Source organism: Equus caballus, unplaced genomic scaffold, assembly GCF_041296265.1.
Source record: "Equus caballus isolate H_3958 breed thoroughbred unplaced genomic scaffold, TB-T2T haplotype2-0000564, whole genome shotgun sequence".
Classification (NCBI taxonomy): domain Eukaryota; kingdom Metazoa; phylum Chordata; class Mammalia; order Perissodactyla; family Equidae; genus Equus; species Equus caballus.
The window spans coordinates 165,452-192,371 of record NW_027221927.1 but is presented as its reverse complement, the minus strand read 5'-3'; the positions used below and the strand labels follow the sequence as shown (position 1 = coordinate 192,371).

The window sequence follows — 26,920 nt, the reverse complement described above, 5'->3', positions numbered from 1 at the left end:
GTAGAACAGACATATCTCTTTGGGTCGGTGGTAGCCTGTCAGGGCAGGAAACCCAGGGACTCCTGGTCTGTGGGGTGCACCTCTAGGGGCAGGTCGGTGGAGACAATGATGTACTGCAGAACATCGCCTGGGGAAAGCTGGTCAGAGGATGTCGGGGAGAGCGGGGTACCAGGGAGCGCCTTGTGACGTGCGCCCACAGAAAGACCCGAAAGTGGACGTTCCCACTTTAAAATATTCACAGGGCTCTTGGTGGTCAAACCAGTGATTGGTGCCCATCTAGTGGCTCCCTGTGCTCTACGATTCCAGGTGATACAATCAAAGCGTGTGTGGGCCAAGAGCTGCTTGTGCCCGGGCACAGAATCACCAAGGTGGCCTCAAAGGCTCCCCCAAAATGACTCCTCAAAAAACAGCTGGGGCAGAAAATGTGTGGAGTATTTTGAAGGGAAGCTTGGGGCAAAGATGCTGTTCGATGGAGCTGGCTAAAATTGAGTTTCTCATCAGGGCAGGCACTTCAGCTGGGGTACCGGTGATTGGAGGCCGTGTGACAGGCTCACCAGTTTCTGAGTCCCGATGCTGGGCAGCCCGTTCAGCCCACTGGACTGATGAAGTGGTGCTTACGAAGCCTCTTGCTGGCCTTGTGGAAAGCAGGGCAGTGTGGTGGGAGAAGTCGTGATAGTGTCAGAGGGAGTCATGGCGGGGATTGCGGTGTGGAAGGGGGAGAACTGGAGGCAGGTGCAGTGGATGTGTGACCAACAATGGTCAGGAAGGGAAACCCGGGTGTACCCGGGGCCAGCAGGGGGCCAGCAGAGTCAAGTGTCAAAACCAGACGGCGGGCCCCAAGAGGAACCTCTTACGCTAAGCCCCACCTCACCAAACTGAGTCTTGACTTCATTAGATTTTCGACTCTCCCGGAAACAGAATCTTAAACCAGTGGATTAGGAATCCCCCAATCAGCCCTAGGTAGGTATTCCACATCATAGACTGCTGCTGTCCCCTGAGGAAAGTAACCTTGCAATAACCGAGCGATCTTCCCGCCTGCTGTGACTTCTTTTTCTTCTCCCTTTTGCCTTTCAAAGTCTTTCATTCTGTACAGCTCCTTGGAGCTGCTTTCTATCTGCTAGTTTGGATGCCTCCGGATGCAGGAATTGGTGAATAAAGCAATGAAGTTCTTTAGACTTACACAGTTGTATTTTCTTTCTTAACGGCTTGGTGGCAGCAGCGGGATTCAAAGGACACTTCTCATGGCTTCGGGGATGAGAAACACAAACATTGGTACCCATGAAGCCTTTGGATTCTCCATCTTTTTTGCTGTCTCTGAGGGCTGTGGGTAAGTGTCTCGTGCATCTCAGCTCCACTCTCCTTGCATTGAGCTCCTGGGCTAAGTGACTTTCCAGGCGCAGGTTAACGGGCCAGTGTAGTCTGACAGGATGCTCTAGCAGAGCATCTGTCTCAGCCCTGGGTTCGTCCACAGTGCCAGTCAGAGTGGTAGCAGGCAGCTGGAGCTGGCATATGGTTCCCTGAGACACTGAGTCTCTAGCCCTTGGTTAGTCCACAGTCCCAAATTTGGTGGGGTCCGCTGGTTCTGCCTGCAGTGCCGACTGTTAGGGTCTGCTGGTTCCGTGCGTAGTTCTGGCCAGGGGAGAGGGTGGCACAGACGTGTGCTACATCCACACCCAGTCCTTGAAAACTTCCCACATGCATTTGACACGCATTTTTCTCTCCCTTGACTGGATGCAGATGTCGATGAGTTCTGAGGAAATGCTGAAGGCACAGTGTGGAGGAATTCTGGGACCCTGCGTGACTACTTGGAAGAGTGCTGTCCCCTCCACCTGAACAACCACCCGGCACTACCAGAAATGAGAGGTGTCCTGTGATCGTGGATTGGAAGCCTCCTTGTTGTTAAGATGTCAGCTTCCTCCAAAGAGATGAACCAATTAAATGCAGTCCTTATCAAAATCCTAATGACATTTTGTGCTGAAAGACACCCATCCTAAAATTCATATGGAATCTCAAGTATGCCCAGATGTCTAAAATAGTCTTGAAAGGAAGTACTAAGTTGGAGGACTCTGTTTTTACTGATGTAAAACTTGCTACAAACCTACGATATCAAAACAGCATTGTAAGGGCATAAAGACAGACACATAGAGCATCGGAACAGAATAGAGAGCCCAGAAATAAGGTGGCCAAGGTTGTTCAACGGGGAAAAGACAGTCTTTTCAACCAGTGGTTCCTGAAAAAGTGGATATTTTCATGCAAAATCTAAACTTGGATTCTGACCTCACGCCAGATATAAAACTTAATTCTCAATGGATCAAGACCCAAATGTAAGAACTGAAACACTTTGAGGAAAACATGGGACAAAACGTTTCACAATAGGACTTGGCAATGATTTCATGGATATGACACTCAAGGCATGGGCAATAAAAAACAGAGTACAGACGCCAAAATTCGTGAATATTAAAACCTTTTCTGCCTCTGAAGACAACCTCAACAGAGTAAAAACACAACCCATGCAGCATGGGAGCCCATATTTGCAAATGATCTATCTGACAAGGGCTGAATCTCCAGAATAGACATAGAACTTCTCAACTCAACAACAAAAAAAGAAACAACCCAAATCAAAAATGAGCAAAGTACTTGAATAGACTTTTCCTCCAAGAAGATACGCAAATGGTCAACAAGCATCTAAAAAGATGCTTAATGTGACTAATCACTGGGGAAATGTAAGTCAAAATCTCAATGAGACACCACCTCACATCCATGTGACGGCACCCCCAAAAAACAGACAGTGAAGAAAGGCATGCTGGCAAAGATGTGGAGATATTGGACCCACGTACACTGTGGCTGGAATGTAAAATGGTATAGCTGCTGTGGAAATCAGCATGGCATTTCATTAAAACAATTAAAAATAGAATCACTAAATGACCCAACAATTCTACTACAGGATATATACACCTCAGAGCTGAAAAGTTGGTCTCAAAGACATATTTGAACACCCATGTTCACGGCATCATTGTTCATGATCGCTGAAACGTGGAACAGCCCAAGGATCCATCCAGGGATGAATGGAGAAGCAACATGGGCATGTATATATATACAATTGCATGTTATTCATCCTTAAAAACTAAGGATATTCTGAGATATGAGACAACAGGGATGAACCTTTAGGAAATTATGCTAAATGAAATCAACCAGTCCCAAAAATACTGGCCTTGTGTGACTCCACTTATATGGCATTCCTGAAATGGTCAGATTCAGAGAGACGGACAGCGGATGCTGTTGGCCAGGGGCGGGAGCAGGGGAAGGGGAGTGAGCGATGAGTGGGGACAGAGCTTCAGTTCTGTGGGGTGACAAGAGTTCTGAAGATGGACTGTGGTGATGGCTGCACCACCGTACGACTGTGGCCAACACACTGAAGGTGCGCGTAAGGAAGTCAATGTGCTTGATGGCGTGCACACAGAAAAATGGTCAGGACGGTAAGTTTCACATTATGTGTGTTTTAAGCCAATACAAATATATTTTCTGTTAAAAGTGCAAATACAAAGAAATGAGCAGAGGATGATTTAGTGTTTCCATTCGTGCTCTTCCATTCTGACCCTGGTGTTTGTCTCAGCCCTTGTACCTGAGGCAACTTTGATCAGACAAATGTTTTCATTCTGGGCCTAAGAGAACCTTGAAATCAGAATTATACAAAACTCTGCAAAATTTTTGTGACCATGTATTTTTCAGAGAAAACATAGTAAGACATTTTTAATATTAAATTTAAGTTTGTTTTATATCAGTTTCAGGTCTACATCAGAATGATTCAATATGTGTGTATATTGTGAAATGATCACTATAAGAAGTCTGGTTGACGTCTATCATCAAGAGTTACAAATGTGTTTCTTGTGATGAGAACTTCTAAGATTTACGCTATTAGTGACTTTCAAAATGCAATATAGTAGTATTAATTCCTTGACTGCTATAAAATAAGCACCATAAAACAATTCCAGTGTATCCATTTTGTTATTGATTCACTGAATCTATGTTTTCTCAGAATCAATTAATTGTTATGCAAATGACTGAATTTCTTTTAATCTACCTCATAATGTACTGAGTACAGGTTCTGACATTTTAAGTTTTGTTTAGGTGTTATTCTTTCTAGCAAGTAAACTTTCCTGAATCTTATCAGTCATATCAAAATATATTCGGATGTATTTCTTCTTCCATCGATATTTAGTCACTGATAAAGTTCACCGTGTGCCATTTTAACCATTATCAGTTTTGTATGCTGAGGGTGATTTTACCCAGTAATAGACACCGTGTAGGTTCGAAGTCTCCTTGGAGGATAAGCAGTGGGGGGAGGTCAAAGCATGGAACTTGTTTCATTTGCAGAGGGTCCATTTTGACTTTGCTCTTACAAAACGTGTTCTTTGTCCATTTGGGAATCTGAGGCCCAGAAAGGTGGAGGGACTGGCCCAGACCTCAGGAGGGGGTCAGAATCCAGAGAATCCGGCAGGGCTCTGGCTTCCTTGGCCAGGGCTCAACCCCTTCCCTTCGGGTTTTCTTTGGAAACAGGGACCTCATGGTCCTAGGGGAGCCCTGCCCACCCCGTCCATGGGGGGGCCATCTTCCTGTTCGCATCCAATCATGCACAGGCACACTCACACCGATTTCTCCTGTGTGGACCATGCAGGGACCCCAGGAAAGAGCAGACACCAGGGAAGTGACAAGAGGCCGAGGAGAAGGCAGTTGGAGGCAGCTCTGCCATGAACAGTAGCATCCGTCCTCCTGGCTACATGACCAGAAGGCCCGAGACGGACCGAAGAATCCCTGAGGTTTCTAGGTGTGTACCTGTTCCAAGGGCATCCCTGGCCCAGCCTGGAGGGCACAGGACTGGGGAGCTGGAGTCCACTTCTGTGGGCACCTGCTACTCTGAGGAGCCGTTCTCCTCTTGTGTAGACATTGGTTAGAGGAGAGAAGACCTTGGTGTCCTCCTGTGTAAAGTGGAGTGCGTCCAGCGGGTGACTCCCTGGGTTCCGTATGATGCTCACGAAGGGTCTGTGGCCCTTGGTTCTCCATCGATGACGCCCTGTGCTCTGAGCACCTGAGAAAATGCTTTCCCACCTGCAGGAGATCCTTTAGAACTGAGAGAGGTTTGGGGGTTCGGGTGGATGAGAACTTGGGATAAGGAAGAACATGCCAGAGCACTGTGAACTAAGGCCAGAGTCCAGGGACAAGACCAGTCCTTGTTGGACTCCCGAGGTCCTCAATTGGCTGGAGAGGAGAATCATTGCCTTGGTTGAGGTCAGGATGCCTCCTGAGAAAAAAGGACACCCAAGTGGAGGGACAGAAAGATGAGGGAGAGGGAGGCTCCTGAGGTTCCTCCCATGGCCTGGAAGCCTGCAGGTCCTGCTCCTTTACCCCTGGGACAGTGGGGAGCCTCTGCCTTGAGGACGCCCAAAGAGACTTCCTGTGTGGTGGCTTCTGCCAGGGCTGCAGTGCTGGTGCTGGCCACCAGGGGGCAGGCAGCCTCCAGCGTCAGTGGTGCCCAATGAGGTTGCGTTTTCACTGTTGTCACTTCTATTGGGATGTAATTGCCACACAGCACTGCCTATGTTAACACTGCTGTGTGGTACATTTCAAAATTGCTAAGAACCAAGAAGCTAAACTTCTCATCACAAGCAAACACTTACTTTTCTGTTTTCGGTGACGGATGTTAAGTGAACTGGTGGTGTCATTGCGCAGGCTGTGTGCATCCAGTCCCTGTGCTGACTTCTTAAACTTACACGGCGCCCACTCAGCCTGCCTCAGCTGCTGGAGCAGTGAATAGCTGTGCAGAGGCCTTTCTGGCTGTGCCCCGCCTCAGAGAGAACTCACTCCTCCTGGTACTAGCGCTCCTCTCCACAGTCTGACTTGGTGAAGAGCAGGAGGAGGGGACACGAGTTTCACAATTCTTCACTCAGCGACTGTGCACCGAGCACTCACCCTGTGCCAGGTGCTCAGGTGGGTGTAAGTGCAGGGCTGACAGTGACTGAGTGGTCCCTGCCGGTCAGGAGCTCACACTCTGGAGGGGACAAGGACAAAAGCATGAAAGCAAAGACATGAGAGGGGAAAGAGCCAGCGCTGAGGGGACATTCAGGGCCCTGTGAGGGAGGGCTGGGGGTCACCGGGTAGGGGTCTGAAAGGCCTCACTGGGGTGACATTTCCTGGCACCAGAATGACAAGAGGGAGCCAGCCCTGCACAAGTCTGGGAGCGGCGTGTCAGGGAGAAGGCACCCCTGCTGTAGACGCTCATGGGCAGAAGGGGGTTTGGCCAGAGGATGTGAGAAAGATGGCCAGTGTGGCTGGAGGGAGCCTGGGGGGAGAGAGGAGGCGGCGGAGGGCAGGGCCAGATCCTGGGGCCTGAAATCACGGTTCCAGTGCCTTGCATCTGTAAACGGCAAATGCCTCATATCTCACAATTTTTGTGGTTGAGGAATCAGACAGAGATTAGCTTGGTTCTTCTGCTCAAGATGCCTCAAGGCCGCGGCCGCGGCCTCAAGTGATGCTCGACTGGCAGAGAATTTCCTCTCAGGTTCACTCAAAGGAGTCGAGGTGCACTTTGGACTCAGAGCATGGGTTCCTTTCTGTCTGTTGGCCTGGGCGCTGCCTCGGTTCTCTCCCATGTGGGCCTCTGTGTATGGCAGCTCAAAACGTGTGTGCTTGATTCCACAGCTCAGGGACAGGAGAGAGAGAGAGACACGGGAAAGAGAGAGAGACGGAACTTAAGAGAGGGAATAAGAAAGAAGTGAGAGACTTTCTGTGTTTAAAATTTAGACATGACACTCGTCCACATTGGCTGTGTTCTATTGGCGAGAGCCAGTCACTAAGCACTCAGTGGTCACACAGGAATCTGTGAGGGATGTGTGTACCACGGGTGGGGATCTCTGGGAGCCACGGTGAAGGCTGCCCACCTCACAGATCAAGATGAGGCTCTTGGGTCTCTTTCTAAACAGAAGAGGAAACAATGGAGAGGTTTGAATCCAGAGGATGACAGTGTCTGGATTTCATTCATCAACCCTCTCCTTGTGCTGACATTGAAATGAGGCCAAGAGAGGAAGTGCCTGTTGCAATAGCGCATTGCTGAACCCAGGCCTGGTTTGAGTGGCGTTCATGCTACATCCCTTCTCGTAATACTTCCATCTCTTTGTTTGTGCATTACTTGCACTTGACACCACCTCACAGGTGGTATGGATATTATTTCATATACACCTGATGATGTCCCTAGCAAGTAGATTCTAGGCGGATTCCCCTTGGGCAGGTTTGGAGACTGGGGAGGCCCTGAGAGGCACAATGAGTTTTCCAGGACAGAGAACTGGTAAGATAAAGGAGGTCTGAATTCTGCTCTGCCTCCTCAAAGCTGGGACACTCATCACATTCCCAGGGAGCTGTGGCTGGGGCTGTGGAAGCTCCTCATGTAGAGTTAAGAAGAAGACATGGGGGTGGTTTGGGTAGGTCCGATTACAGGAAGCAGCCCAGGTAATGGAATCTTGAAAAAGTGACCTCACTTCCTTGGCGATAGACCCCAACAGATTTAGAACTCTGGTAACCAGGCAGTTAATTCTAGAGACAGACCCCTAGCCAGTTCATCTGACTGGCGACACTTCAGAGTACAACATGTTTACTTGTTGTGTACCAGTTTTCAGAGGCTCTAGGCTCAGGAAAGCCCAGAGTGTGAGACTGTTGTGTTGTTGTGGACATCGGATCAAGCCTCATGGCCAATTTGGCAGGAGGTACCCAAAGGTAATGTGGGGCAGCCCAGGGCAGCCCACTGTAGGGCAGGACACAACTCGGATCCCACCTGAGCAGCCCCATAGCCCTTGCACCTTGTGTGAGGGTTTGTGTGTGAGTGTCGGTGTGTGTGTGTACGCGTGGGCGCTGTGCGGGAAGGCAGCAGGTTAGGAATGGGTCCCTCCTGGGCAGGAGGAGAGTGTTATGTGCTGTCAGCCAGGTGAGTCTGTCATATTGATACCCCGGGGCTTGGCTGGCAGCCTGAGCAGCTGGGTGCTGGGATCAAGCTGCTCTGCCCTTGTGTTAATCCTGAGCCGTAGAAGTTTCATCTAGTTCCCTCCCTGGTCAGATGTCTGTGCAGACGTCCCTCTGTGCCTGAATTAGGGAACAGAATTCCTCATGGGGGTGTCCCCCTGTGGCGATGTGCAGGCAGGCCCCTGATGCCTCCTGGCCCATCTGCCGGGCACTGTCTTTCCAGAACTCCACGCAGGAGATCTTTGAAGAGCTACATGATGGGTTCGACTTCTCTCCCTCCCTAGTCAAGGGGCAGGAGCAGCAGGCCGCCAGCAGCATCCTGTGCTGGTCTGAGGTGAGAGCAGGAGCAGAGGGTCTCCCCGCCCACCACCCCAAGATGTTCAGGTTGGGCCTGGAACCCAGGTCCGAATCTGAGCACACCCCTGGTGCCCTCACAGGGCTTTCCCAATGAGTGTCCTACGGCCTTACTCCCAAAGGAGTCTGGGCCTCGTCTCCTCCCCAGCCAGCTGAGGGCTCGGGTGGAAAGACACTCTCCACATGTTTCTTGGAATCGTAGAGGAAAGGTTTACTGTTGTTGTCACTTCTCACGAGGCCATGAGGACCTTAGCATTTTGCTCCTGTTTTGATTGATGTAACTTCCCGGCTGGGAAGCTGTAGCACTCAGCGCCACTGTCCTTGCAGACCTGCTCCAAGCCTCACAAATCATCACACTTGCTAGGCTGATTACACACAAAGAGCATGGGCGTGGATTACAGGATTCTATACATTTCTCTGCACCTTGTCATCTCACAAAACACTTCGAATCACAGCAGTTTGTTACGTGCTGTAAAACTGGTGAGTCTGTGATATTCATACCCCAGGCTGGCAAGCTGAGCAGGTGGGTGCTGGGGATCAAGCTCCTCTGCCCTTGTGTTAATCCCGAGCCTTAGAAGTTTCATCTAGTTCTCTCCCTGGTCAGATGTCTGTGCAGATGTCCCTGTGTGCCTGAACTAGGGAACAGAAATTCTCATGGGGGTGTCCCCCTATGGCGATGTCCAGCAGGCTCCTGATGCCTCCTGGCCCATCTGCCGGGCATTGTCTTTCCAGAACTCCACTCAGGAGATGTTTGAAGAGTTATGTGTTGGGTTCGACTTCTCTCCCTCCCTAGTCAAGGGGCAGGAGCAGCAGGCCACCAGCAGCATCCTGTGCCGGTCTGAGGTGAGAGCAGGAGCAGAAGGTCTTTACCCCCACCCCCCCAAGATGTTCAGCGTGGGCCTGGAACCCAGGTCTGAATCTGAGCACACCCCTGGGGCCCTCACAGGGCTTTCCCACTGGGTGTCCTACGGCCTTGCTCCTGAAGGAGTCTGGGCCTCCTTTCCTCCCGAGCCAGCTGTGGGGTAGGGTGGAAAGACACTCTTCACGTTTCTTGGAATCATAGAGGAAATGTTTAATGTTGTTATCACTTTTCACGAGGCCATGAGGACCTTAGCATTTTGCTCCTGTTTTGACTGATGTAACTACCCGGCTGTGAAGCTGTGTAGCACTCAGGCCGCTGTCCTTGCAGACCTGCTCCAAGCCTCACGAATCATCACACTTGCTGGGCTGATTTACACATAAAGAGGATGGCGGTGGGATTACAGGATCCTATACATTTCTCTGCAACTTGTCATTGCACAGAACACATCAACTCATTGTAGGCCGCTCAGGTCAGGAGCTGAGGCCTTAAGTGACTTCATCATATTCCACAGAGGAGGACATTTTGCACAGTGATTCAGCCTTTCGATGCTGTTGGACCTTGACATGACCCAATTCTGTTGCCATGTGAGCCACACACTGCAGGGCACATTTTAAGCGTGTCCGAATAGACTCTAAGTTTTCCAGGTCTGCCATGACATAGAACCGCAGATTGGCGGAAGGTCACTAATCATCTCTTTGCTCCTGTCTGTGGTGGGGATGTTCATTGATGACTCCCTGGGATAATGCTCTTACCTCAGGCTCTTAATGCACAGAGGTACGATTGTTCCTCAGGTCACAGAATGCCTTGAAGGTACTGAGTGTTTGTCATTCCCCTAAAAATCAAATTTACTTTTAAGTCCAAAACCATTTTCAAGGCGGGCTCTCGTCCCTCTTGCACAACTTCCTGAGGTGCTGGGAGGTCCTGGTCTGAGCTCCAGACCCTGATGCCCCTGGTGGTTCATGGTGACTCCACTGACTCTGTGTCTCTCCTTGTCCACGTGGTATGCCAAGGAACCCACCCTGTCCGTGGCTGAGGCCTGCACGATGCTGACCCTCAAGGCAGGCGCAGTGCAGAAGGTGGTAGGCTGCCTGCAACCATCTTTCCACGGCAGATCCATCTCCGTCACCACCTTCCCGTGTGTGTACCAGGCCTTCTACCCGACCCCACAGGTCCTGGACCAGCTGCTCCAGAGGTGAGTGCCCACCCCTCCACAGCACAGCAGGGAGTCTCCTACCTAATAAACGTGTGCCTTGGGAACGTCCCCACACCTCTCTGAGCGTCACCTTGCTCATCCGAATAGTGGGGTGGTAAGAGGGTAAACCTCACAGGGTCACTGAAGGAAATCACGGGAGAAAGCACGGCAGACGCTTGCCTGGTGCCGGACTCCACAGAAGGGGCTGCTGCTCATGCTGCATGTCCTCATGCTTACAGCTTCCGTCCCCAGTGAGGAGACTCCCTGCCTCTCCCCTCGCTGGCCTGTGGCCTTCCTGAGTGTGGAAAAGTACATGAAAGCAAACTGTTTTCCTATTGGCAAGACAATTTAGCGAGTCCATCTAGCTGATCCTGGTCCTTGTCTTCGGTGCGGCCAGAGCAGTGGTCTCTGTGGGCAGCAGAGGAGACGCAGGCCCACTCAGAATTCTGGGAAGGCTCTGGATGGGGTTCATTCATTCAATACCATATGTTAAGCTCCTACTACATTCATACCCTTTCCTACACACTAAGGATGTCCAATGAAGGAAGCAGACACTATCCCTGGGGCTCAATTCTAGCCTGAGAGCTAGAAGCTCACTTCTGGGCATCATGAGTATTGATGCCCAGAGGACGTTAGATGTCACACCCTCTTGGCCTCCTCTAGATATGGACGCATCCTCTCATAGTCAGACCACGATGACAGACTTCAAGGACCAACTAAGACCATGAGTGGTGTTGGGTCCAGAGGGAGGGCCTCCTGCGTCCACAGAAGGGGCTAGGAGACCATGGGGACTGTGGCTATGGATGGACTGGCAGACCCTGGATCTCACACCTCTTGGGGTTTCTGTGGGAGGCCTGAGGTCTGCGGTCTTCCCTACAGGAGGAAATGAATCAAAGAGACCTGTTCATGGGGTGCCAGTCCCGCCATGGGAAGCAGAGGAGAGGCTGGGCTGAGTCAGCCACTGAGAGACTCCTCGCTTCCACAGTTCCCTCTCCCTCTCCCTGCCCTCTGCACATGCACCTCTCCTAAGCACCGCCACTGGGGCCCAGAACAGTAGGTGGTGAGCAGCCTGGTCACAAATCTGCCTCCAACCTCAGTCCTGATGCTCGAGCGTGGAGGATGGGGCAGGCTATGTCCAGGCCCTTTGGGAAAAGAGTGTCGGGTGGAAGACCAGACTCACACAGGCTCTCTGTTAGATTGGCTGATGACCAGGCCTTCCAGTGCAAGGACAGCCACCCAGGGATTGGAGTGGCTGGTCCACCCTCTGGGGCTCAGGCACAGAGAAGGTGCTGTGGGAACACAGTGTGGAACAGCAGGCCAGGCCTGTGACTCTCTTCACACATGCCTCTCCCCAGTGCCCTCTCTCCCATCTGGGGCCCCCGGCCTCAGGAGAACTCCCAGGATATGTGGCAGATGCTGCGCCACTCCAGGATCAATCTGACATTGGCGTATCTCCAGGACCTCTTGCCTGGCTCAGTCCTGAAGCACCAGGCCACCCCTCTTCTCATCCAGGTGGACCTTTTCCAGGCCACTGAGTTGGAGACAGAGGGTAAGGGAGACCGTAGGCTTGGAAGACTACCCCAGTGGGTGGGTCACGACTGGGGATTCATTTAAAGACAGTGGGATCTTTCCTGTTTGGGGAGAGGCACATGGAAAGCAACTTATGTAGCTGACCCTTTCTCTTTCTCCAGCTCCTGCCCCAGCTCCAGCACTTCTGCCAGGTGCAGAGGCGGAAAAGGGGCCACATCTGGAGCTGGACGGAACTCCAGTTCTATTTCTGCCATCACTTCTAGCGCTGGAACCGGCAGCAGCGCCCTCAGCTGCTCCAGACCCCGAGCGAGTGCCATCAGCAGCCCCAGCCCAAGTGCCAGGTCCTGAACTGGACTCAACGGGACCAAGGGGCCTGCTGGGATTTCCACCTCAGGCTCCAGTAACAGCCGCAGAATCAGCTCCGGTTCCAGAGGCTTCCCACCCCTGTCGAGTGACCGGGAAGAAGCAGCCCGATGGGAAGCCTAGCCTCATGGCCTTCTCCCCAAGGGATGTGGCAGAACAGCTGACGGCCATTGACGCGGTGAGCACCCGGGCTCTCAGGGCGGGGTGGGGCAGGCCACCCCTATGCCATCAGCTGGCCCAGACCTGCTTTTCCCTGTGGCGGCTCCTGTGACCTGGGTCCCAATCCCAGCTCCACCACTTCCCAACCATGGGATCTGGGCAACTCTCCAGCCTTCGTGTTCCACCCTCACACTGTAGAGATGGGGACCAAGAGGACCTGCTGGACAGAGGGGCTGAGCACATGGAGTGAAGTAGAACACAGAGGAAGCCTGGTGGGGCCTGGCCCGAGAGGTCGGGGAGGAGAACTCACTGTGTGCAGCCAGGAACTCAGGCGGTCCAGCCATCTGCTCGGGATGCTCAGCAGCCTCAGCATTTGTGATGCACCAGACGTGTACTTCACTAAAAGGGAGACAACCTGACAAAGCCCGTGGGTGTAGCTGGCACAGGGGAATGTGCAGCGGAATGGGGCCTGGGACCAAGGATGCTCAGGATGCAGGGAGATGCCCCCTTGGGAGGAGCCAAGCGGAGCAGCCCTCTGGAGCTTGCAGTTTGTGGGGGTGGGCTGTGTGTAAATGCTCCTGTCCTTTCCCCACCAGTCTGGAGTCCCGGGTCCTCCTGTGCTGGGTGCTCTCAGTGGAAGAACAATGAAAGCGAGGGGCTCCCACCACGCTGAGAACACATCCTCAGCTTCCTGAGCCCCTCCTTAGACCGGGGACTCCTGCTTGGACACTCAGCTGGGCTGTGGCAGGGCTGAGTGACACTCCCCCTCCTCCCCAGGAAGTGTTCAAGAACGTCGAGCCCTCTGAGTGTCTGGGCTCCACCTGGGGCAAAAGAAACCGGCCCGGACATGAGAACGTGGCACCCACCGTCTGGGCCACAGTGGTGCAGTTCAACAGAGTAGTAAAGTGTGTCATGACGTCCTGCCTTGGGGACCCAAACGTGACGGCCCGGGGCAGGGCCAAGGTTCTGGAGCGGTGGATCGAGGTGGCCAGGGTAGGCGGGGGGAGACCCTCTCCAGAGCCGTGGAACTGCCCCTTCTCCTTGATCAGCTCTCAGGACTGAAGGCTGCACTCTAAGCCCCTGCACAGTCGCTAGGTCCTTCCTGTCAAGGGCACACTGACCTTGACTCGCATGTCCCAGTGGTGGGATGCTCACTTCCTCCTTGGCTCCTTCCTACTTTGAGCGAAATTCCTCCTCCTGGAAGTGTTACTCTTTGGTCCACCTGTGGCCACCCTGGCGCCCTGGCCCTCTGTCCCACTCAGGAGGGGAGAGTGGAAGGGAGGGGGACTGAAGCCAGAGCAGACAGGGCTCCTGCTCCCCCTCCCAGCTCCTCCTCTCCCTCCTCAGGAGTGCCGAGCCTTGAGGAACATCTCCTCTCTGCACGCAGTCCTCTCGGCTCTGCAGAGCGTGCCCATACACAGACTGAAGAAGACCTGGGGGAAGGTGTCCAGGTGGGGAGGCCTCTCCGCAGGAGGACCAGGGGGAGGAGGGAGCTCCCACGTGTCTGCCATTGCCCTCTCGTCGGCTGGAGCTTCCTGGGTGGCAGTAAGCCCTGGGCACAGGGCCTGGGAGGGTGTGCAGTGTCCCTGATCCTCACTGGCAACTTAGGCCCCCAGTTCTGCTTCAGGAATCAGGTTCCCTGGCTGTCACATAGTAGGTTGAACCAAAGTGGAGATTTTCAAGTGTTTGCCATACAGCAACAGAACTCTGTGCCCAGTAGAAAACCAAACCGGTCAAAATACAGCTGCTGCATAGAAAAGGGAGTGGCAGCCCCAGGTGACCAACATGAGAGCCCCCTCTGCAGTCCCATGGTGACGTCAGTGCTCAGAGGACCCCCACGAAAATCCTCATTCAGGCAGTTTGGATTTTCCAGATTCTCATCGAGAAGGGACTTGCACTTATGCCCCCTGCCCCATTGTTCCTGAGTTTCTCCTTCCTCCTTTCCCCCCTCAGGAAGAGCTACCGAAAATTTAAAAAGCTCTGTGATGAGGACAACTCCCTTAGCTGGGAGCTGCTCATCAAGGTAGAGTGGAGGCTGGCACGTGGAGGGAGAGGCGGGGTGTGTGGAAGGGGGACGGGGCAGGATGTGGACGGTCATTTCTCACTTGAAGTTTCTGTGTACAATTCCAGTCTTCCCTGGATGAACAGGAAGATGGGGTATGTTTGGTCCATGGGCAGGTGGGGGAGGTGTCTGTGGGGTGGGAAGCCCCGGTCATGGCAGGAAGTGGGGGTGTCTGGGCTGATCCCGGAGGGGATGCTGAGCTGGCCGGTTGAGCAGGGGCTGCCTTCCATTTTGGTCCACGCTGTCAGCACTTAGATTCTTCCAGGCTGTTGCGTGCATGGGGTGGACGGGCGTATGTTCCTTCCGTGAACCAGCTCAGTGTGTCTTTAGGAAGCCAGGCCCCCACTGCTCCTTCTGTCTTCACCACTTCTCCACGAGGAGGGCACCCTGCCTGCCCTCGGGATGGGCACTGCCAGGCATTCCCCCAGGCCAGGTGGACAAATGGGCTGCCCAGCCTTGAGTCTGAATGACTGGAGCATGACAGATGTTTGTGCATGTGTGACTCCCCACTGGCCCTACCACGGTCCCTCCTAGTCTGTCCCTGTCAGGAACACTCACCTGGGTCCTAGTCAGCAGTAACTGGTGCCCAGGTGGCTTATGGGAAGTGTCCAGGAAACTGGTGGTGCTCAGTAGATCTTTCCTGAGTGGACCTCATAGGCTCCACATGAAAGAGAAACCGAAGTGTCCTCTCAGCCCCGCCCCACCCTTTCATGCTGGGTGGGGTGAGAGCCAGAACCATGTAGACTGACACTGAGTCCTCAGGAGACCCTGCAAGGTAGGGGGAGTTGTCACACTTCCCAGCTGAGAAGGCTGACTCAAGGAGGACAGGCGTTCGGCCCAAGGTCACACAGCGAGAGTGTTGGAGCTAGGATTGTTCTAGAATCAGAGTGTGCTGGAGGATGGAGTAGCATGGGTACCAGCTGACTTGGTTCAGACGTCCAGGGCTGAGGTCAGAGGGGCTGAGGAGAAGTGGGGTGAGGGGAGGATGGCCTCCTTGACCCTGTCCTCAGTCCTGGCAGAAGCAGCCCTCCAAGTTTGCCACCCTGCTGAGGACCCTGCAGAGAGGCCGGAAGAGGCAGCAGCAGAAGGTGAGTGCGCCTGTGGGGAGGGGCTCCAAGGTCAGAGGAGGGGACTCTGCCCTCCCAGCTGGGGGCTCCAATCCAGAGAGGGGGCCTTCCTCCTGCAGCCCTCCTCCTGTTGCCGCAGAGCCTGACACCCGCCCTTAGAAGTGACCAGGAGGAGGGCCTGGGGAGCTGCAGCAGGATGGGTCGGGAGAGTGGAGGGGCCAAGGATTAAAGGCCCTGTGACCAGCCAAAAGCAGGCCCTGGGAGGTGACCAGGAGGAGTCTGGTGTTCTTGGAGGGTGAGGGGTGGGGATTGAGGGCTGGCTATAAAGGGTTTGAGGCTGCTCCGTGTGGGGACCCCGGGCTGGGCCAGGAGGCTGAGCATGAGGAGTTTTCAGGGGAGGGTCATGGGGACACCTGAGACCAGGGCCTCATCCCATCTAATCCCAATGGCACAGGGCATCGTCCCCTTCCTGGGCACCATGCTAACTGACCTGATCATGCTGGACACTGCCATGGAGGATTACGTAAATGTGAGTGAGGCCGGGGGCCAGAAGGGGGTGACCAGGTTGGGACTTGGGAAGACACAGTCCCAGTACCAAGACCTGAGTGGTCAGAATGTGGTAACTTCCTGTCGTGACAGCCTCCCAGGCTCCCCTGTGGGCTGGGACAGTGTGCCCCTCTTAGGGATGAGGGAACGAAGGCTCCACGTGGAGCCCGTCCCGGGTCCCCAGGCTGGCGAAGCAGCAGAGCTGCCCGCCTACAGAGCTGCATGGGCTTTGTTGGAGGCGAGAGAGAAGTCGGCCTCCAAGTCAGGCAGCACACTGATGGAGCTGTCCCTTCCTGCCTGAGGACTCAGCCTCCCTGTCCGTCATCAGAGGGGCTTGGGCTACAGGGTCTTTGAGTGTCGGCCCCCATGTCCTCCCTTCTCTGAAGCCCAGAGCCTGGCCTGGGTCCAAGTCCTGTTTTCTGTCAGGCCCAGCCCCCTCCTGGACCTGGAGCTGGGCACCATGAGAAGGGGTGTGCACGGGGGCTGGTCATAGCTAGGGGGCTCGTTCTGATGGACTTTTGCTGTCTGCCTTCCAGGGCAATGAGATCAACCACGAGAAAAAGAAAAAGGTGAGCAGCTGTGGCCTTCCATGTCAGGGAGGAGAGGGGCGTGGAAACCAGAGCCGCCCCTGGGCGGAACTCTCCTGGGCACCGCCCGCTGCATCTTACATTTACTGAGAGTGTTAGATGACAGAGAATCAGGAGACCCATCCAGTGGGGTGGTGGGGGCAGCGGTGGGCATCAAGCAAAACTCCCTGCGGGAGGGGCTTCTACCCATCTCTGAGAACAGGTAGGTCCTGCGTGGAATTGGAGGGAAGGAGGGTCCCATGTGAGCAAGGACCCAGGACCAGCCCCTTGCCCCACTCCTCACCCCCTGAAGACCCTGCAGCATCCCCAGCAGGCTCTGTCTGCATCCTCTCCTCCCTCTGGTGCCAGGAGCACAAAGTGATGATGGAGATCGTGCAGCTCCAGGAGGCTGCAGAGAATTACAACCTAGAGCCCCAGGAGCGATTCAGGGCCTGGTTCTGGGACATGGAGCAGCTCAGTGAGGACGAGAGGTGAGGCTGGACAGGACATGGGGAGGAACAGGTGCACTCTCCCTGCTGGCCAGTCCGGAGAGCCTGAGTCCATGACTCCCTTGTCAGCCCTGACCTGTCGCATGGCGATGGCTGGGGAAGCTGGGCTCCAGCTGCTGGGCAGATGCCGGGAAGGACACCAGGGCTGTGGATTGTGGGAGGCTCACAGGTCCACTCTATCCTGTAGCTACAGCCTGTCCTGCCAGCTGGAGCCCCGGTGCTAGTTGGCCAGCAAATCTCTCCAGGCCCAGAGAGCATGGCCATCATGAAGCTGAGGAGGGAGTGAGCGTCCGGTTGTCGTATGACCTCTTCCTTAGCAGCAGGGACCCAGCTGGGGCACTGAGGGTGCAAGGGCCCCACCGCCTGCCACCCCTTCCTGAGGCCAATTTCCATCTCTGTAGGGGTGAGAATCACTGCTTGTAAATAGTTCATGCCAGATTTGCAAACTGTTGTATTAAAGTCCTGTTTCTCTTAGAGCCTGGGAGTGGTGGTTCTTTCACATTCTGTGCTAATTTAAACGCTGTCCAGACTCTCAGATTCCTCACTGGATTAAGACATTTTGCAGTCATCCGATTATTGTGTGTGGGAGAGGGGGGAAGGTGCAGCCCCTCCCTGGCTGCTGAAGGAGACCCCCAAGTGCCCCTCCTCAGAGGACAGGTCCGTGTCAGCATCATGAAGCTGGGCCAGGAGCAGAGACAGCCCCTCAGACCCCTGAGATGGGAGGTCGAGGTGTTTTCTCAGGCCGAGCATCCACCACGGAAATGTGGGGGGCCCTAAAGCCACCACTTGCCAGGCCCACTCTGTGCCCCAGGAGTGGGGCTGCCCGTCCACACTCTGGAGGGAGAGGGAACATTTCCTGCGTCTCTTGTGGAGGTCTGTCTGGACCCCATGTTTGGAACTTGTAGTTTCTAGTTCAGCCTCTGGAAACGCATCACCTCTAAGTGGGGAAAACATGTAGCGATCAAACCGTGCGTGTGGAGAGGACAAGGCCAGGGGAAGGTCATTTGTGCAGGGACTTTGGGCAGGCAGGACTTCCCCTCCTCAGTGTCCCCTGGGGCCCGTGCTCACCCTTTCCCTGGACAGGACTACTGCTGGGACCATGTCCCTGGCTCCGAAGTCGTCTCCCTGCTTGCCTCCTCTCCAGGGGAAGATTTGTTGTGCAGCCTGCCAGGCTCCAGCTGGGCCCCGTTCCTGACACTCTCCTGCTCCCTGTGACCCAGGGCCCCAGCCCCTGCGCTTCCTTCTTCACTCTTGTCAAGTCAGAAGTCCCCTCAAGGCCCCACCCTCCCTCAGGTGCCTCAAGGCCACTCCTCCCTGGCTGGGCCCGATGGATCCTGGTGAGCTGTGATTTGCAGGCTAACAGGCCATAATCCTGGCTAGCGAGTGCACTTACACTCTCCCTTGCTGTCCAGAGTGACTTCTGGGCCACATGGTTCTGAGGTCCATGGTCTCACACAAGTGCCCGTTAACACACTCAGCTTTGTTGTTGCCAGCTCAACCTAAGGGGCAGTTGGCCCAGCCTCTATGGCGTGCAGCCCCTGGACGGCTGTGCTCTTTTCCACAGTTGAGCTGTGACTGTGTCCCGGGGGTGTGAGCCTTTCCTGTTGGGAGCATTGAAAGCTGAGACATGAGAGGAGCGTGGGTGGGGGTGCAGCGGGGATGCCCCCAAAGTGATGACCTCTGGACATGCGTGGACATGTGAAAATGCCTTACCAGTTAAAATACTGAAATGCTTCCCATGTGGGCGTAAACAGACAGCGCCCTGAGTTCAGCCCAAGAACCCATCCGCTGACCAGGAGCTAAAGGGTTACCACCTGATGCTTTGAACATTAGCCCTGAAAAATCTTGTAAGACAAGGGCCAGAGGAAGAGCTTGGCACTGCCTGATGGCCGCAAGTGTCACCCAGCTCCCTGCAGGCTGGACTCTGCCAGGGCACCTTCTCAGGACAGCCAACCGCTGAGGATAAACACTGCTTCCCAGTAGCCCAGGCCCTTCCTGACACGGCACAGCCATCCAGGAAAGAGAGTTGCCAATGGAGGAATGGCTGTCCTTCCGCTCCAAAGGGAAGCAGAAGTGCCAGGTGCCAGGGCTGGGCCAGGGCCGGGATGAAGGCACGGGTGTCCGATGGGTTTCTCCTGCAGGACTGTGGGGCTCCTGCGAGGCCAGCCTGCATGGAGCGACCTTTAACATGTCCCATGCCCATCGTGTGGCAGCAGGGGACAGCGCATTGCATCCTTGGGCATCCATTGGCCAAAAGTGCTGACAGTCCCCCGGAGAGACCCATGTTTGCAGTGAGGGACCCCTAACATGCTGTTGTTTTTTTTTCATTCTCAGCTTCAAAATATCTGTTTGGTTCTTTTTTGTGTATTTTTGTGTTTCTTGTTTCTGAGCTTTTCATTTTGTCCTGCTCTTGCTTTCCTCATTTCACTAAGCAGTTGGCTGTGTGCTCTTGTAGCTCTCTGTGCTGCTTCAGAATGATTCTTTTGATCCCGTCTTCTACAGTATTCCCAGGACGCTGCTTTTCATTGTGTGCCCTCCACATGGGTCCACTTTGGAGCCGGTCAACTGAGCAGACTGTTAAGCTCTCTGTCGCCCCGTGAGACACACACTGAACAGAGAACCTCTGCCGAGTGGGGCCCTACCACTGCGTTCCACTTAAACCTACTGTACGTTCCTTCCAGCGTTCTCCCAACCCTGCCTATTCCGGTTCTTCACAGTGTTGCCAGGTTCCCGTCTGTGGCCCAGGAATTGGACCAGTTCTTCTGGAGTGCAGCGCAGTTCCTCGGGGCCCAGTTTGCGCCTCACCCTTTGGGACCAGCTGGGAGTCAGGTTCACCTGGATGGAGTCTTGGTCTGCAAGCCAAGGAGGCTGCTGGGCGTAGTCCTGAGGAGGAGCGGTGTCTTGCCAGGCAGTGCCCTCAGGGACCCTCAGGAGGAGCAGAGTGATCTCCTCAGACAGGAGGAGGAGGGCGCTGCTTCTATGGACAAAGAGACGCTGCACATCTGTGGAGCCTGAAGCCCAGCTCACCCAGGAATGGCCTGTTGTCCCCGTTCCACCCTCAACACCCCACTCCTTCTAAATCGACGCCATCACTTTCACTGCTGTGCGGACGGGAATTCCATTTGGGCTGTGATTCAGCCACTTGCAGGCAGAGACTCTGGGTTAGGTTTTCCGAAATCTCAGCTCTGAAGCTACAGGAAATAAGTGTTTATTTCAGGGAAGAAGGAGATGCTTCAGGTCCATTACATGGTGCTGGAGCTGCGAATTGGACACCTGGACTCATCTCTTTCTTTCCTCACATAATCAGTGCAGTTAGGAGCAGTTAGTTAATTTCATTACATTAGTTAGTCCAGAATGATCTAAAGTATCAAATTCACGGCCACCCAGAACCTTGCCTTTTATAAATATTTGATTAGGATTACACAATGGTGATATTTTGTATATCCCTATTGCCAGAAATTGCCATGGACCATTAGTTTCCTCTGAACACTGGAAGTAGGGCTGCTAGAACGTTTAAATTTAATCAAATTAGAGAGCCAATTACAGAAACAGAACCATTTTAGAAACACATCTTTAATATTCTATTCCTCTAGAACCATCCTTGGCACCACAATCTGTATTAGAGCTCTCCAGAGAACAGGAACATATATATGTATAACATGAACATACTCATGTATGAACATACAGCCATGCCTCCCTTAACGACGGGGACATGTTCTGAGAAATGCATCATTAGGCAATTTCGTCCTTGTGCAAACAGCACAGAGTGCACTTACACAACCCTAGACGGTGTGGCCTACCGCCCCCCGAGGCTCTGTGGTACTAGTCTTATGGGACCACCATCGTATTTGCAGCCCGTCACTGACCAAACGGTCATATGCAGTGCATGACTGTACATGCATGTGTATGCATACGTGTACACGGACACACAGCGAGAGGTTTATCTCACGGAGTTACTCTTGTGATTGTGGGAGCTGGCAAGTTTGAAGTGACCGGAAGGTCAGCAGACTAGAAACTCAGCAAGATTTTAAGCTGCGACCTGAGGCGTAATTTCTTCTTCACCAGGAAACCCTAATTTTTCCTCCTATGGGTTTCAACTGAGTAACTGACACGCCCCCACGGTTTAAAGGGTGATACAGGCCTATTTCATTTGATTGTGCTTCCCAGATGTTGCGTCTTTTACAAGTTGAAGGTTTGTGTCAACCTTGCGTTGAACAAGTCTACTGGTGCCGTTTCTACCACAGCGTGTGTTCACTTTGGGTCTCTGGGTCACATCTTGGTAACTCTCACAGTATTTCAAACTTTTTCGTTACTATTCTGTTTGTTGTGGTGACCTGTGCTCAGTGATCGCTGATGTTACTATTGTAATTGTTCAGGGGCTCCACAAACTGCATCCATATAAGACAGCAAACAATTAATAAATGTTGTGTGTGTCCCCACTGCTCCACCGACCGGCTGTTCCCCCGTCTCTCCCTCTCCTCAGGCCTCCCTATTCCCGGAGACACACCAATGTTGAAATTAGGCCCATTAGTAACCCTACAGTGGCCGCTAAGGGTTCCAGTGAAAGGAAGAGTCGTACATCTCTCACTTCAGATCAAAAGCTAGAAATGCTCAAGCTCATACAGAAGGCGTTTCAAAAGCCAAGACAGGCAAAAACCAGGCCTCTTGCACCAAACTATTAGCCAAGTTGTGAGTGCAAAGGAAAACTTCTGTTCCTTTTCCTTTTCCTTTAATGAAAATTAAAAGTGCTGCTCCAGTGAACACACGAATGATAAGAAAGCAGAGCAGCCTCGTTGCTGATATGGAGGAAGTTTCAGTGGCCTGGACAGAAGAGCAAACCAGCCACAACACTCCACCAGGCCTAAGCGGATCCAGAGCCAGGCCCTCACTCTCTTCAGTTCTGGGAAGGCCGAGAGAGGGGAGGAAGCTGCCCGAGAAAGTGTGAAGCCAGCAGAGGTGGGCTCATGAGGTTTAAGGACAGAAGCCCTTGCCATAACCTGGAAGGGCAGGGGGAAGCAGCAAGCGCTGCTTCTACTAGAAGGGGCAGCACGTCATCCAGAAGATGTGGCTCGATCATCAGTGAAGGCAGCTACACTCAACGACGGACTTTCAACATAGACGAAACAGCCTTCTACTGGAAGAGGACGCCATCTGGGACTTTCACAGCCAGAGAGAAGTCAGTGCCTGGCTTCAAAGCTTCAAAGGACAGACCGACTCTCTTGTTAGAGAGTTAATGCAGCTGGTGACTTTAAGTTGGAGCCGATGCTCATTGACCATTCTGAAAATCCAGGACCCTTAAAAATTATGCTATATTTGCTCTACCTGTGCTCTATAAATGGCGCAACAAAGCCTGGATGGCAGCACATCTGTTTACAACATGGTTTAATGAATATTTTAAGCCCGCTGTTGAGATCAACTTCTCAGAAAAAAAGAGTCCTTTCAAAATATTACCGCTCATTGACAATGCAGCAGGTCAATCAAGAGCTCGGATGGAAAGGCACAATGAGATTAATGTTGTTTTCATGCCCACTAACATGACATCCATTCTGTAGCCCAGGGATCAAGGAGTAATTTTGGCTTCCAAGTCTTATTGTGTAAGAACTGCATTTTGTAAGGCTATAGCTGTCATGCATAGTGACTCCTCTGATGGATCTGGGCAAAGGGCATTGAACACTTTCTGGAGAGGATTCACCATTCTCCATGCCATTAAGAACATTCGTGATTCATGGGAAGAGGTCAAAATATCGACATTAACAGGAGTTTGGAAGAAGTTGACTCCAACCCTCATGGATGACTTCGAGGGGTTCCAGAATCCAGTGGAGGAAGTAAGTGCAGATGCGGTGGAAACAGGAGAAGAGCTAAACTAGAAGTGGACCCTGAAGATGGGACTAAAGTGCAGCAATCTCCTGATAAAATGTTCACGGGTGCGCAGTTGCTTCTTATGGACGAGCAAAGAAAGTGGTTTCTTGAGAGAGAAACTACTCCTGGTGAAAATGCATGAGGACTGTTGAGATGACAACAAAGGATTTAGAATGTTACATAAACTTGGTTGATAAAGCAGAGGCAGGGTTTGAGAGAATTGATCCAATTTTGAAAGAAATTCTACTGTGGGTAGAACGCTATCAAACAGCGTCACATGCTACGGAGAAAACATTCATGAGAGGAAGAGTCGATCAATGTGCTAAGCTTCATTGTTGTCTTATTCTAAGAAATTGTCACAGCCACCCCAACCTTCAGCAACCACCACCCTGATCAGTGAGCAGCCATCAATGCTGAGGCAACGCCCTCCACCAGCAAAAAGATTACAACTCACTGAAGGCTCAGACGAGGGTTAGTGTTTTTAGCAATAAATTATTTTTTTATCAAGGTATGTGCATGTTTCAAAAATATAGTGCTACTGTAAACTTAATGGACAACAGTGTAGTGTAAACGTAACTTTTATATGCACTGAAAACCAAAAGATTCGTGTGACTCGCTTTATTGCGACAGTGGCTTTATTGGGGTGCTGGGGAACAGAGCCTGTGATGTCTTGAGCTCCGCCTGTGAAACTTTGGCCTGGACACCTGCTGTGCGACAGTCTCAGGTTCCTCACCTGAATGACGGGGATGACGGTGCTTAGAAAAAGAGGCACCTAAAAGAAAAAGAGAGGCTTTATTTGGGATCTTCGAATTGAAGTTTGGGGAACACAGGTTCTGGCAGCAGCCAGAAAAGGGTCCCCCAAGTCATAAAAGTCAGGAGTTTTTATCATCACAAAGGAGAGCCCAGAGCAGCCACCTCACTGTTTGTCAGGGAGGGTCCATTCATGTCATAGCTCATGGGCTTGCTCAAGGGCATCTGCTTGTGACCAGAAAGAGTATATTTTGGCACAGTTCTTCAGACAGTCGTCTCTCAGCAAATAACTACCTTTTGGTAAGTCAGCAATGTCAGCACAGTTTCCTATTTTTAGCAAGATGGAGTCCAGGGTACAAAATGGAGTCATGGTTGTCAACTCATGTCAGGTGCCCACCATATTGGGAAGTACATGATGGGTCAGAAACGGTGGGTGCTTGTAACAGCTTCCTGTTGCTGCTGTAAGAGATTATCACGGACCTGGAGGCTTCAAACAACACACATTCACTGCCTCACAGTTCTGGGGATCACGGGCCCAGGCGGGCTTGGCTGCCTCCTCTGCCCCACGGCTCAGAGGGCCAGAGTCAGGAGTGAGCCAGCTGCGATCCTATTTAGAGGTTTGGGGGAGAATCCTTTTCCAAACTCACTCTGAGGCATGGCAGAGTGCGGTTCCTTGCAGTTGTGGAGCTGAGGTCCCCATTCCTCGCTGGCTGACGGCCGCGAGGCTCTCAGCACCTGGCCACCTGGCTTCCTCGTGGCCTGGCTCCCCCATCTTCTAACCAGCAGAAGCCTCGAGTGCTTCTCACGCTTCGCGTCTCTCTGACTTTCCCTTCGGCAGCATCTCTCTGCTCCAGCTGGAGAAAGTTCTCGACTTTTAAGGGTTTATGTGATTAGATTGGGTCACAGAGACAATCGAGGATAATCTCCCCATTTTAAAAGCTTTAACCTGCATTTCTTTTTTGAAAATGTTTTAAACTTTTTAAATTGAGATGACATTAGTTTATAGCATTATATGAATACCATGTGTACATCACCATATTTCAACTTCTGTATTGACTACATCGTGTTCACCACCAAAAGTCTAGTTTCCGCACAAATGTCACCTTACAAATGTCACTGTACAAATGTCCCCCTTCACCCCTTTTGCCCTCCCCACCCCTTTGCCCTCTGGTAACCACCGATGCATTCTCTATATCCATGTGTTTGTTATGGCTTTTTTATCCTCCGCATCTGAGTGAAATCATACAGTATTTGTCTTTCCCCATCTGACCTATTTTGCTTAGCATATGTACCAGAATTTCACCTGCAAAATCACTTTTCTGACATAATATATTCACAGGTTCTGAGGATGAGGGCATGGGAACCATTCTGCCTGCCACAGCGCCAGTCGACACAGAATGGAGTTAACCAGGACTGATAATGATCCCAGCCGATGGTGTGGCCGGGCTGGCGTGTGTGGGATCAGAGGGGATGAAGGTGGAGAGTAGGGTGTGGCTGTATCCAGATATTTGGCCCACTTATTTATTTATTCATTTATTTATTCTGTGCGAGGAAGATTGGGCCTGAGCTAATAGCTGTGCCAATCTTTCCCTATTTTGTGTGGAATGCTGCCACAGCCTGGCTTGTTGCGCGCTCCTAGGTCCCTGCTTGGGATCTGAACCCAGGAACCCTGGGCTGCCAAAGCAGAGCATGCAAACTTATCCACTACAGCACCTGGCTGACCCCTGGCCTATCTTTTAATTGGGTGTTGATTTTCTTCTTGAGTGTCATGAGTTCTTTATGTTTTTTGGATACAAGTCCTTTTTTGCGTTAATTCACTACATAATATCACAGTCTATTTTACAAGTTAAATGTATGATAATGTATGGAATAGAAATGGCAAGAAAAAACTAAACCTGGGTCAAGAACATGAGTTTTTCCAAAACTAGGGGCCAAAGGAAGATGTTTTGCCTGCAAGCCCAAGGAGGTGATGGGGAGGGTGACAGCTATGGCATTTTTCCTTTTTTTTTGCAAATATTTTCTGCCAGTCTTTCTCTCTGGCTTGTCTTTTTCTTCTCTTTTTATTTTATTCTCTTAAGAGTGTCTTTAGCAGAACAGAAATTTTAAATTTTAATGAAGTCCAATTTACCAATTTTTTCTTACATAGATTATCCTTTGGTGTTAAACCTAAAATCTCACTGCCAAATCCAAGGTCATATAGATGTTTTTCCTGTGTTTTTACAAGGTGTTTGTACTTTTGCATTTCTCATTAGGTCTATGACCCATTTTGAGTCAATTTTTGTGAAAGCTGTAAGGTCTGTGTCAAGATTCCTTTTTCTTTCTTTTCTTTTTTTTTGGTATGGTCATCCAGTTGTTCCAGCACCATTTGTTGAAAAGGCTGTTCTTTCCCTACTGTATTGCCTTTGCTCCTTTATCAAAAATCAGTTGCCTGTATTTGTGTGAGTCTATTTCTGGACTCTCTGTTGTTTTCCATTCCTCTATGTATTTACTCTTCTGTCAGTACCATGCTGTATTGATTATTATAGCTTTCTAGTAAGTCTTGAACTAGGGTACTGCGAGTTCTCCAACTTTATTCTGTTCCATCAATATTGTGTTGGCTGTTCTGGGTCTTTTTCTCTCCACACGAACTTTAGAATCAGTTTGTGGATATCCACGAAATGGCTTACTGTGATTTTGGTTGGGATTGTGTTGAACCTATGGATCAAGTTGGAAAGAACTGACGTCTTAACAATGTGAAGTCTTCCAACCCATGAACATGGGACGTGTCCATCCATTTATTTAGACCTTTTATTTCTTTTATCAGTTTCATAGTTTTCATCATCTAAATCTTACACATATTTTGTTAGACTTATACTTAAATATTTCTCTTTTTTAGGTGCAAGTATGAATGTTACTGTGTTTTTAATGTCAAATTCCAATTGTTTATTGCTGGTATATAGGAAAACAGTAGATTTTTATAAGTTCACCTTGTATCCTGCAATTTTGTTGTAAATGCTAATTAATTTCATTCCTTTTCTTGTGGATTTTCTGGGATTTTCTGTATAGAAAGTCATGTCATCTGCAAATAAAGACGGTTTTGTTTTTTCTGTCCCTA

General features: G+C 51.6%; 2 protein-coding genes and 1 non-coding gene across 7 annotated transcripts in view; 2 read left to right on the top strand and 1 right to left on the bottom strand.

Moving 5' to 3' along the window:
- Positions 1-2,295, top strand: part of LOC138922188 (protein phosphatase 1L-like) — a 62,449-nt gene extending 60,154 nt beyond the window's left edge. The window contains exons 3-4 of the mRNA XM_070259032.1: positions 1,217-1,327; positions 1,738-2,295. The gene's annotated coding sequence lies outside the window, so the exon portion shown is untranslated. The remainder of the gene's footprint in view (positions 1-1,216; positions 1,328-1,737) is intronic.
- A 1,021-nt stretch (positions 2,296-3,316) lies between these two features.
- On the top strand, positions 3,317-26,920 carry LOC138922185 (ral guanine nucleotide dissociation stimulator-like). 5 transcript variants are annotated; one of them, XM_070259020.1, is made up of 15 exons: positions 4,763-5,985; positions 8,231-8,341; positions 9,094-9,204; positions 10,234-10,415; positions 11,771-11,964; positions 12,107-12,486; positions 13,245-13,460; positions 13,815-13,918; positions 14,421-14,490; positions 14,598-14,624; positions 15,540-15,617; positions 16,051-16,125; positions 16,679-16,711; positions 17,078-17,199; positions 17,405-17,693. In XM_070259020.1, exons 3-15 carry the CDS (start codon positions 9,109-9,111, stop codon positions 17,439-17,441), a joined length of 1,614 nt encoding a protein of 537 aa, XP_070115121.1. In that variant the 5' UTR covers positions 4,763-5,985; positions 8,231-8,341; positions 9,094-9,108; the 3' UTR covers positions 17,442-17,693. The 5 variants fall into 5 exon arrangements, with proteins under 5 accessions (XP_070115123.1, XP_070115121.1, XP_070115118.1 ...); XM_070259017.1 differs by lacking the exons at positions 4,763-5,985; positions 17,405-17,693 and adding exons at positions 7,487-7,764; positions 19,935-26,920; XM_070259019.1 differs by lacking the exon at positions 4,763-5,985 and adding an exon at positions 7,487-7,764 and having other exon boundaries at positions 15,549-15,617.
- On the bottom strand, positions 12,167-12,291 carry MIR8923-4 (microRNA mir-8923-4). The gene has a single exon (NR_127938.1). It is a non-coding gene; the product is annotated as a microRNA 8923-4 (primary transcript).

What these genes read in the sequence shown, in the direction of transcription:
- LOC138922185 (XM_070259017.1), top strand. Translation starts at nt 7,639, where the DNA reads ATGTTTACTTGTTGTGTACCAGTTTTCAGAGGCTCTAGGCTCAGGAAA. An exon ending in CCATGGAGGATTACGTAAAT is followed by an intron (nt 16,126 to 16,678) that starts GTGAGTGAGGCC and finishes TCTGCCTTCCAG; the next exon opens with GGCAATGAGATCAACCACGA. An exon ending in ACCACGAGAAAAAGAAAAAG is followed by an intron (nt 16,712 to 17,077) that starts GTGAGCAGCTGT and finishes CTCTGGTGCCAG; the next exon opens with GAGCACAAAGTGATGATGGA.